This window comes from Myotis davidii, unplaced genomic scaffold, assembly GCF_000327345.1.
Source record: "Myotis davidii unplaced genomic scaffold, ASM32734v1 scaffold147, whole genome shotgun sequence".
Classification (NCBI taxonomy): Eukaryota; Metazoa; Chordata; class Mammalia; order Chiroptera; family Vespertilionidae; genus Myotis; species Myotis davidii.
In genome coordinates this window covers 7,151,882-7,164,278 of record NW_006383010.1, presented here as the reverse complement: position 1 = coordinate 7,164,278, position 12,397 = coordinate 7,151,882, and the positions used below count along the sequence as shown (strand labels likewise).

Sequence of the window (12,397 nt, the reverse complement as noted above, 5' to 3'; positions counted from 1 at the left end):
ACCACATTAAGAGTAAAAACATTTTCAGAGTGCTTGACTAATTTCCCTTATGATGAAGTATTTACAACTTTAACGTCACACACTCTTTGAACTCGAGAGAAAGCAACATATAACTGACCATGTCCGAAGACAGGTTCAGGTAGGAATATTCCTAGTCTGTCTAGAGGTTGTCCTTGTGATTTATTAATAGTAATTGTAAATGCTAGCATCACAGGAAACTGTCTTAGAATTAATTTAAATGGGAGGCTAGTGTCAAATGGGAACAAATCAATTCTTGGAATCAGAACAACCTCTCCTTCCGCAGATCCTGTTAATACTTCTGCTTCGATTATGGTTGGTCACAATCTTTTGATAATACATCTAGTACCATTACAAAGACCCCATTTACTATTAAGATTTCTCAGTAGCATGATGATTGCACCTACTTTCAATTTTAATTTACGACATGGCATTCCCAAAGGAGTAACACTATTAAGAAATCCAATGGGAAAATTTTCCTTCTCGGCATCATCCACTGAATTAATGGAATCATCACTCAAATGGTATGTTGTGCCGGTTGTTGGTCTAAAGATACATTCTGTTAACGACACCAGCTTCTTTTGGCTTCAAAGGTAGTTGTGCCAATAGTTGGTCCTCAGACATATTCTGTCGACGACGACGCTTTCTGTCAGCTTCAGAATGTCAACAAAACAACCAAATTCATGATCTACAATGACAGATTGAAACACACGCATGTGATTGGCACCAGCGAGAGCTTTATATGTATGTATCACACATGCGTGAGTCAATGTTTATTTTTTAATTGCCAGTGCCCTCATATGTACCGGATGGTCAGCCGGTCGGATGGTCGGATGGGTGTACAGTCAGTCACTTAGCCTTTTATATGTATAGATAAGCATGTAGTGGCTCATCACAACCTAATAATAGAGAAATAAAATGTGTAAAATATTGTTCTGTGGAAAGATCAGTTATATAATCTTCACACAAATAGTAAGGTAGTTTAGAGATGAAGAGGTTGAGGATAGAGACTATCAAAATGCTAAGCAATAATTAGCCACAAATTCAATGGTGCCATAAAACAAGCATGTGTATATTACATTCTGGAATGGTTGGATAAGACCATCTGATCTTGGTTGGCTCACAGATCTGCTCATAGACTCTATTGGCTGATCTAGAATGGCCTTTGTTGTTACAACTGGAACAACTACTTGCCCCACATGTATGTCATACTCTAGAATGGACGGTGGTGGTGTAAGAGCAAGTAGGAGTACACAGGACTTTGAAATACATTACACCCTGAGAACTAGCACACCATCACTTTTGCCCCATTCTGTTGACCCAAGTGAGTCACAAGGCAAGGCCAAAATCAGTGAATGAGGAAATAGACCCCACTTCCTTGGTGTGAGGAATTGTAGTCACATGACAAACTGTGAATAGAAGGAGAGGTGAAAAATTAGAGCCATCATTGTAACTACCACGCAGAATTTGGTTCTTTAGATGTCTTTCATTAGCTCTTGAGGTTAAAACATTAAAATTATTTGCTTTATCATTCAGAAAATAACCATTTCCAGAATTATACTATGGGTCAGTGACTTTGCTTGGTATATAAATTATTTACCTCATTTTTAGGACAACCAAAGAATTAGGTAACTTATCTTATTTTGGGGGATAAAGAAAACATTGAAAATCCCCTCTCAAGGTTTTTATTGCTATATACAGACCTCCAAGGTCACTTTTTTATATATGGAAGTGCTACTTTCCATACTACATTTTTTAGCATTATGTACAAATCTCTCTACCTTTTTGCATCCTATTAGTGCTGTTTAATATTTTAATAAAAATGTTTACTTATAGAGGAAAAGTAGATTATTCTTATTTATTTTCATAAATTAAGAAAGTGTCCTTTTTCCTATATTATGTTTTATACAAGTATTAGCAATTATTTATAGAGCATATTTTACTTTTTGTGTTTTCATTAAATTATAAAACATAAGTGAGAGATGCAATATCAAAGATGAGTCAAAGTGGGTTCATTGATGATAATTACATGTTTCTTATTAATTAAGTAAAAAACATTAAAGGTTCCTCAAATTTTTAACCCCTATATTTTGAGAATTAGGTTTTATGATAAGACATTCAATTTAAATTTTGGTAAAAAGAATTCTCTTCATCTTGTTTTCATGTCACTTTGGTATTATTGTGTTTTAAAAATCAATTCATTTCCTTGGCATTATTGTAGAGAGGATGGTAATGTTAAGTTTATTAGAATTATCTGATGAACTTCAGTAAGACTCTTGAGAGCAGTGAAGATGACATGTTTTGATTGAATTTGATTATGTGCTTAGTATTGTTCTGGTGGAGCTGGATAAATATTACTGTGGCTGCAGGAGAGCTGAGTGAGCCATGCACACCGTGTCACTTTATAGCCCCTACGTCTAAGCATGTCATTTCAGCCCAAAGAGCTGACAGTTGGCTTGCGATTATTCCTGGACCTCAGGCTCCCTCATGTTAAGTATTAATCAACTCATCTCACCAACTTATCATTAACTCAATTTGACCCATGGGAGCAGAGATGAAATCTTTTTGGCAAGACTAATAATTTTATGAGATTGAAAAGAGGTACAGGGTAAAATGTTGATTAGTCTCAATTCTCACCGTGGAAAAAATGATAAAAAACACAAAGCATCAGTGGGGAAAAGTAAAAGAATATTTTCCAAAGACCTTAAGATTTTTTTTCATCCCTCAAGGGATGCCAATGCTTTCCTTCTTACTTTTTAAAAAATTCACCTTTGTTCAAAAAGATTATCTCAATTATATTTTGTTTCACATCAACAAATATTTTCTCTGGCAGTCAGGAATAGAAGGAAAATAGAATCCACTTCCCTTGTATTTGTTTTGATAAATGGGATGGAAATTGTGCTCTGCGGTCAGCTTCTAGGATTTCTGATGAGAAAGCAGCTGGGAGCACGAAGCTCCTGTCATGCTTCAGTGTTCTTAGTTTGTGTACATCCTTGACAAGATCTTTCTCTTTTTTCTTGGATGAGCTTTGGGACATCTTCTATTTTTCTCTGACTGACAGCAGGAAAATAACTTTTATCATTAAAAACTGATTCTAGGGAAATATGATCCCTGCCCTCCATTCTCTTGTAGCTGCTAAAGCTTTTGTTTTCACAGTTCTTTCAGACTGACTAGAAATTATCATTACAAAAGGACATGGATATTGACCTGTCATGTCACGTGTTGTTTAGCAAGTACGAAAAACTTGAATGGCTTTTTATCTGCTATCTAGAACCACTTATTAAATCATCTTTTTGTTGAGAGGTAACTCAGAGTCAATAGGTTTTGTCAGTTCGTGTTGCTTTTATTTTTCTTAACCTTCAGAGTTGAGTCTTTATTTTATCCTCTTGAATTGAGTTAAATATTTAACATAAATTATTACAGGCATGGCCCCATGGCTCCATCTATTTAAAATTTAAGTATAGGTAATTATATGTTCCTTTTTTACTTACCTGCTAATTATATAATTCTGATCATAGATTTGATATATAAATTTTTTGCCATTTTTAAAAATTTCACCTTGATTTCATGTAGCCTTTTTCACCGTAGCAACTAGGAAATAGGTGAAAAACAAAAGAAAAATGGAATGGGAAAAGTTAGTAAGCCTGGCTGATCAACGTTTGGCAGGGAAGCTAAAATTGGCTAATACTCACATTTCTCATTGCATATGCTTTTTAAAAAATTAGATGTTTTCTAGGATTTATCAGAAATGAATGAATGAATAAAAATTTTGGTGCAGATCTGTCCACTGGGCACTTAACAAGAGGAGTTAAGATTCATCATTTAAAGGGTAGAATGGAAAAGAAGGAGATTTTCCTTATATTTCCAGTTTTCTAAAACTGGGCTTTTTAAATTTATATTTATGCATAAATAAAATCAATATTTTATTGATTTCGTAGAAGAAGGGAGAGGGAGAAGGAGATAGAAATTTCAATGATGAGCCCGGCTGCCATGGCTCAGTGGTTAAGCGGCAACCTATAAACCAGGAGGTCACGGTTCAATTCAGTGGTCAAGGCACATGCCCAGGTTGTGAACTCAGTCCACAATGTGGAGCATGTAGGAGGCAGCCAATCAATGATTATCTCTCACCATTGATGTTTCTATCTCTCCCTTTCTTTCTGAAATCAATAAAAATCTATTTAAAAAACATCAAAATGTGTCTATAGATGTTGCCTTATCCATTGAGACTTAAATCAAATGTCTCCTTTATTTGACAGGTGGAGGTTACTTCTCCTTCTTGAATTGCTTAAATTCTCATAGAATATATATAAGTAGAAGGATATTGCTTGGAACTCATTATGTTCTACATAAGATAGGCAAACATGATTACTTAGAAAAAGAGAATATTAATGAAGGGGGGAAATATCAAAATCAAAATGAGTGTATGCAAACAAGTACATTAATACTTGTTTAAAAAAAAAACTAAATAGAGGAGTAAATATTTATTGGTGTTTTCTCTCATTGTTGTACGGGAGATCTTTATTCGTATACTCCAGGTATTTTTCTGGGGAAAATCTCACTTTCTCATTCTAGATACTTTTAGAACAAAGTATGGTCTGATGTAAACATCGCCACTAAATTGTATTGTTGCCTAGCAGGCAGCAAAATCACAATTTATCTGGGAATCTTAGCATGAACTTAGCTATAATTGCCCGGTCAGCTGGTAGGTGGTACTACAGATCATTTTCAGTCTAACTGTGCTGGACCGAGAGTCTCTTGTGCCTGGTAAGATAAATGCTATCACAGAGCTAGACATATAAAGACACTATTAAAGTGATTAAAGAGTCACATCTTTATTCGAGCCTACTTCGGTGCTTAAGGTAAAACATGCAATGAAAGTGATAAAATAAGGAGAATTGATACTGTCAGATGACTGACAGCATTTAAAACCTAAGCATTTAGATTCTACCAGTGGTTAATTTGCTTGTGTAAATGTATGTATTTTGTAGATTTGAAGTTTTTAATTAAATAGCTACTACAGTGTATTTCAAATCATACATTAAATACATTGAACTGGAATTTCAATTTGGACTTGCCATCTGTGTACCATGCTGATAATTTTCACATAACTGAGATTTTATTTTATTTATTTATTTATTTTTGTTTTAAATATATTTCTTTATTGATTTCAGAGAGGAAGGGAGAAGGAGAGAGAGAGATAGAAACATCAATGATGAGAGAGAATCATTGATTGGCTGCCTCCTGCACACCCCCTAGGGGAACGAGCCTGCAACCCAGGCATGTGCCCTTGGCCGGAATCGAACCTGGGACCGTCAGTCCACAGGCTGACGCTCTATCCACTGAGCCAAGCCAGCTAAGGCTCACATAACTGAGAATTTAATCTCAATAATCAAAATTTATAAAAACACCAAGTTGGGCGCTTTTTTTTTGTTTTTTTTTTTTTTTTTTTTTTTTACTTATTTGTCATCTATTTTCCCTACTGATTTTCAGTTAGCTAGAGCAGTGACTATAATGAGTTAAGGGGGGCCCCAACGGCCTTGACCTTGGCCTTGACTTTAATCATCTTTTCAAATCCGTGCATTAAAGTGTGCTGTGTATTAGTTTGTTTATTGTGTAGACTTTGCCATGGCCATGATTTTCATAGAGTCATTGTTTTGATTAAGTTAGACGATTAAAGTTAGTCTTGCATGAGGTAAGAATACACTTGGGAAGCAGTGATGGATGGACTCCAGTCTTCGGAGTGTTTAGTTCCACCAGCATTTTCCAACTGAATGAATATTCACCTCTCAGTTTGGTCTGGGTGACAGTGAATGGATGGTCACACCTGAGTGTTTCCTAGAAAAGGGTAGAGATCAAAAAGGATAGATGACAGTGTGAATATCCACATGTGTTCTTGCAGTTTTTCTCAGATACTTTTCTGCTTTGATGAACAACATCGTTACTGAAGTAATAAATGTTAATTAATATCTGCGTCTTTTTTGTAAGTGGTAGGTTAGTGTTACAATTAGACTAATTAGTATACAGCGTAGCTTGGTGATATGACAAATCATAGAGCAGAACATGTTGATTCTTATCCATTATGATATATTAGCTAATCCACTTGCTCAATAATGACAAAATAAAAGACAGGAATTGAGCAGTAACAACAGCAGCAACTATAAAGGCATCGTGGCTACATTTGCAGGTTTTTATTTTGTACCATGTTCTATTTTGTACCATGTTCCTGAGTACTATGGATTGTTGACGTTTTACATTTCACTTTTTCCATTGGTAAATATCGCCCTTAACCAAAATCTTCAAGGATAGAATCATGAGTAAATAAAATGAGAATAAAAGTTGAGTTCCAAATTTTCCTGGTTGACACATGTCATGATTAGTGTTTCATGTTTTCAAGAGTATTCTTGTAAAAAGCTAACAGCTGTCTTTGTCTCTGATTGATTCTTCAGAACCTATGCGAACCCCCAAGACTTTAAAGATCGCTGAGATCCAGGCCAGGCGCATTGCCGTGGACTGGGAATCCTTGGGTTACAACATTACCCGTTGCCACACTTTTAATGTCACTATCTGCTACCACTACTTCCGTGGTCACAACGAGAGCAAGGCAGACTGCTTGGACATGGACCCCAAAGCCCCTCAGCATGTTGTGAACCATCTGCCACCTTATACGAACGTCAGCCTCAAGATGATCCTCACCAACCCAGAAGGCAGGAAGGAGAGTGAAGAGACGATTATTCAAACTGACGAAGATGGTATGCTCATATTTTATTATTTCTTGAAAGGGGGGTTTTATAACAGAAACGATGTAAATGCTTGTAATATTTCCTAGAGTCCCCATAATTGAATTGGATTATGAAATCTGCTAAATACTCTTATTAAGGTTAATTTTGGGGCAAGAGTTTACTTTTAAACAAAAGCTTAATATTCTTCAGAGTAGCATCAAATACTAAGTGAAATATGCCTCTACTGTTTTCTGTTTTCATCCAGTGTATAAAAGTATGTGTGTGTGTGTGTGTGTGTGTGTGTGTGGAGGGGGGAGTGCTATATAGCGAATTGAGGCAAAGCTGAACTGGTAATCAAGAATCATGGGTTTTTCATTCTGGCTCTGTCACTTTAGCAAATTCTTTCACCCTTCTAGTTCTCCATTTCTCATCTCTATGAGAAAAGTTTAAATTAAATGATCTCTGAGGTTCCATTTCTTGCTAAAATTCTCCTTGAATAGCTTGTAAATAGGGCTACTTTTTTATTTGGGTTTCAGGAAACAGGATGTAATTCATACCCTAGTCTTCCCAAGTTCCCTCAAAATTCTGAACTGTAGGCTTAGATTTTGATGCCTACCACATATATATATGGAGAGAGAGAGAGAGAGAGAGACCATAGTTTCTAGAAATTTTCCCTATCACTCTGAAAAGGCTAAATGCCCCTGGTTTATTCTGTTGTTTTTGTTGTAATAAAGGGAAGTAAAAGCTCTTTAACCTATTTAGTTCAGATTTTAAAGGAAACAATATTGTCCTAAAATTATGCATGGGGTTATACTTATATTCCTAAAACATCAGAGAGAAAAAACCTAAGACTTAATGGTAAATGAACTTTTGCCATATTTGAATTAAACATGATTACATTAGCTATTTCAATTGAATTTGCACCTAATTGAAGCATCTATATATATAAAAGACTCAGTGACCAGCCGATTGGTATGATGCACACAGACCACCACAGGGCAGACACTCAACGCAGGAGCTGCCGAGCTGCAGTGACTTGGCAGCGGCGGTTCTTGGGTGACACACCCAAGAGAGGAGGGAACCCAATTCTGGCACCCAAGAACCACCCTCTTGCATTCTGGGACTCCTCAGGGGATGTTGGAGAGCTGGTTTCGGCTGGATCCCTGCAGGCCAGACCGAAAGACCCCACTAGCTGGAGAGACCCCGTTCACTCCACAGATGCTTTTTGTACTGCAGTGCTGCCCCAGGTGCGGCCAGCCAGGAAGGGACCACGGGAGGTTGGCTACAGGGCGTATCTGGCCTGTCTTGCCCAGTCCCATCCCATGGCCACCTTCTAATTAATTTCCTTTCAATGTGCATGAATCCGTGCACTAGGGCACTAGTTAATAATAACAAACCCTGCTATAATACAGAAACACATATTACCAATGCCTTACATACATACACATACAGAAAACACACCTCAACACATGCTAATGCAAGAAAAAATGACTGGCATAGTAGTTTCATAGGTGGGAAATGAGAAATCTAAACATAGATTCAAAAGCCTTAACAAAATATTTATCTCATTTTATAAGGTGGGATAAATATTAAAAAGTCTATATTACACTAGACATTCTGTAACCCAGGTTTTTAGTGACAAGAATGCACTCATGTTTTATTGCCTGCACTTAAAATAAAATAAAAAGCCCACATGATTTTTTAATTGGTGATTTTAGACCAAATTACATGAGTTCTGTGCTCCCTTAGCCATTCACTGTCTAATAGTATAATCATTTTGATGGTAACCTTTGGTATGGTTTTTTAGCATGCCTTTCTTTCCCACAAACCAAAGAATACAGTCAGGCTTATATGATCTTTTTCATAGTGTATTAAAGTTTTAAAAGTATTTTGGTCTATACACCTGACTAGATTAATAATCAGGAAGTGAATTATTGTGAATTTATTTATTTTATATTTACTGTTGAGAGTATTTTTTTAATATATTTTTATTGATTTCAGAGAGGAAAGGAAAGAGGGAGAGAGATAGAAACATCAATGATGAAAGAGCATCATTGATCTTGCACACCCCACACTGGGGATCAAGCCCACAACCCTGGCATGTGCCTGACCTGGAATTGAACCATGACCTCCTACTTCATAGGTCAATTCTCATCCATTGAGCTACTCTAGCTGGGCAAGAGTATTTTAAATTATGTCCTGAATTGATCATATTCATGACCGTGTATTATTTTTTTTATGCAGAAACATTTTATAAAAGTAAAATGACATTATTTATTCTAATTTCAATAGTATTTTCTATGCTAATTTTACTTTATTTTTTATTGATAGAGAAAGAGAGAAAAAGAGAGAGAGAGCAACTTGTTGTTCCTCTTATTATTTATGCATTCACTGATCAATTCTCATATGTGCCCTGACTCAGAATTGAACCTGCAACCTTGGAGTATCTGGACGATTCCCTAACCAACTGAGCTACCTGGCCAGGGCCTATTCTAAGTTTATTTTAACCTCCGATTTGAAGCATTTTTAATTGGTTTTAATGAAACTGAATTGCATATTAATATTTCAAAGTATGGTCAGGAACTAATTCATTATACTGTGAGGTTGTTTTTTCCCCGTTTGCTCTACGTGTTAAGACTAAATGATTGAAGTACAAACTTTCTGTGACATAGTTGCAAGAATTCAGTTTTCAAACTATCCAGGTGAGCTCCAGTTTCTACATACACTGCTTGATGTGTCTCAGTGTTCCAGAGGGCGGGGACAGAGTATCTAAATTGTAATCTATTGTTGTAAAGATCGATGGATTATGATGATCTAATTAAGTCAGTCTTACTAAATTATTGCTGCCCTATGCACATAGAAAAAGAATAAATTATCAACCATCTAATAAAAGAACATAACTTTATGAAAAGCATTCTGGAGATGTCCATAAATCATGACAGCAAAGCTAGAATGATTTCCCACCAGAACCCTAAGGTAGAATTCATATTTAATTTATTGCATACATTTTTTTAATGCATGGGTAGAAGTTTTTTTGTATGAGATTTTCTTTTCATTTTTTTATTCCACCATTGTTAAAAATCAATATTAAGAAGTTAGGTCAGCAGAAAAACCTGGTTCGGGGACAGTTTTTTGCTAATTCAAAGCTATTTTTAACTGTACATTTATTATATTTTAAAGGTTATAAAAGCTTATTTAATATAATCTGGATCCACCACATTCATTATTTTTTCTCTTTTCCATTTTGAGAGTTATATTTTAAAGGGGTTTCTTATGAGCAAAAAAAAATTAGCTGAAACAGCTCTCAAGTAAATCACGAAGGGACTAAAGTCAGCATTCTCTCTCCATTAGAAGTTGTTGATGTGGAAATGTGAAATGACAGCACTGCAATGTGAAGACTGCCACGATGATGGTCTCAGTGACTTTATGATGCATTTATACAAATGATAAGGACATAGAGATGTATGCGTATGGAAAGACATTGCTTTCCTTCAGTTGTAGAAAGTTACTGAATATAATTTGTTCCTGTACCCTGTTGCCCCTTCTGTTTATGTATGTGGTTTGTAGTTCACCTAAGCACAATTCTTTCTTCTGTCCCCTGTGCATGCCCTGCTGCGAGATCATAGTGGGCACTCTCTTAGCCATAAATTTTCCACAGACTTTTCCCCCTTACAAATATGACCTTATGTACTTGAACTAAATCCAATTGACAAAGTAGAACATGTGTAAGAAGAACAGAGAATTGCAGGCATTCTAATTCTAGGGAGACTATTCTCTAATTCTATCCCCTCTCAATGCAGAGTTGTGCACATTTAAAACTGTCCCTATTTGTGAACAATTTTAAATACATCCACGCCGTTTTACACTATTTATGGGCCAAATTGTGTTTGGTTAACACAGATACTAATTATATACCTACCATCATATAAAAATTTACTCATTAATGGAGTTTTGTCTCCTCCTTCCCCAACAACCACCTTCTATATATGAGGTATGGAAAGGTGAAGACATACTTTTTTCTTAATTACAATTGTAACTGTATCATTTGAGTAGAATGGAAACAACAGGTAGTCTCCTGGGAAAACAAACTAATGCCTCAGAGACTACAGGAATTGCAAATAGGGGCCTTGATCAGTTACATAGTCTGTGCCAATACTGTTGACTTGGTTGGTGGGAGAGGGAAGACAATGGGATGCCTTTGATTAACTTCCCTCTGAGCCCTCAGCTAACAGACACATGGACAGATCATCTGAAGTTTAGTGGTGGTATCTTTTTTGTTTACTGTGGGTTTCTTTCTTTAAGAATTTATTATTAATGTGCCCAATTATGTTAGCTGTCCCAGAGGTCACAACATCATTCATCATCTCCTTGTAGATTGGAATAAATCTTACTCTTTTGACATTATCATTCAAAATTTCTTGATGCTGCTAGCCACCATGTAATGCATTTCCTTTGATCCAGTGATTTTTAATTTATATCAAATCCCCACAAAATTGCTTTATACTGTGAAACTGCATTTCTACATAATGTCATGTGTGAAATTCACTGAAATAACATATTAAGGAAAAATATTAATAAAAAACCAAACTTGCCCAATATTAGGTCAGTATTTTCAAATAAAAACACATTTTAAGCAAAGTAGGATGGAGAGGATATAGTTTTAAACCTTAGCAGAACAAGAAAGTGAATATGTGAGTTTAAATAAAATATATAGAAAACTATGTACAATAACAAAAGTATCTTGTGTCTTACATTTTGTTAATAGAAGCTGACACATCATTCCTTGCTGCATGGGTATTGTTAGTTATATGACATTTACAAATAGGACTGGAATGAGGGTTCCTCAAATCTTGACATACCGGGGAACACTTCAAAACTAGTGATGTGGATTGTTGAATTCTAAACTAGTGTGATGTTTTCAAACAGTTTGGATCTTAGCTTTAAGATAGTGAATTTCATTTAAAAGACTGAAATAATGATCTTTGAACCTGTTCATCTTAGCAGTTTTAAAAAATATATAATCAATGTGTCTTTTTTAAATTATATAAATTTAATAAGTATAGCTAGAAAAGTCAGATTGACAATTGATGGGTTTTTCTTTTTTAAAAAATAGAACATTTATTATCTTATATAATCCCTAAACAGGGTAGGCTTTAGAGTTGAGCGACTCAGTGGCTCAGAAATATCAAAGAAGCCAGGTAGTCTCCATAGCTGTGGTAGGCAATCCATACCTTGTTTCAGCTTTGGACTAGTTCTTCTGGTCACAAGATAGCTGCCAATAGAAATTGTGGAAAGCAGTGTCTTTAATTTCATGCATTAGGAGAAAGGGAGAGAGAGAAGAAGATAGAGATATGGGTGGGGAGAAGGGAGAAATGTCTTCCTCAGGGAAGGATGTGTTCCTTAAATATGAAATATGAATGCTTTCGTTTATTCTGGTTGAGCTAGTTTAGATTATATGCACACTTTATGATCATTTAGAGTCACCAGGAAAATGCTATCCATTGGTTTGCTTTGACTAATCAGAATCTATGCTCTGAGTTAGAAATGGGTAAGCTTCCTGAATCACATGGGTTATATGAGAGATCCGTGGATAGTTGAGCAGAATTGGGATTCTCTTCTGAAGGAGGAAGAAGGGGTGATAGGTAAACTGACAGGGTCCC

At 35.7% G+C, this 12,397-nt stretch overlaps 1 protein-coding gene across 1 annotated transcript in view; it reads left to right on the top strand.

Annotated features, from left to right (window-relative positions):
* Window positions 1-12,397, top strand: part of PTPRK (protein tyrosine phosphatase, receptor type K) — a 472,216-nt gene that overhangs the window by 364,484 nt on the left and 95,335 nt on the right. Inside the window, exon 8 of the mRNA XM_015557792.1 lies at window positions 6,465-6,767. Within this exon, the coding sequence (XP_015413278.1) occupies window positions 6,465-6,767 (303 nt within the window). The remainder of the gene's footprint in view (window positions 1-6,464; window positions 6,768-12,397) is intronic.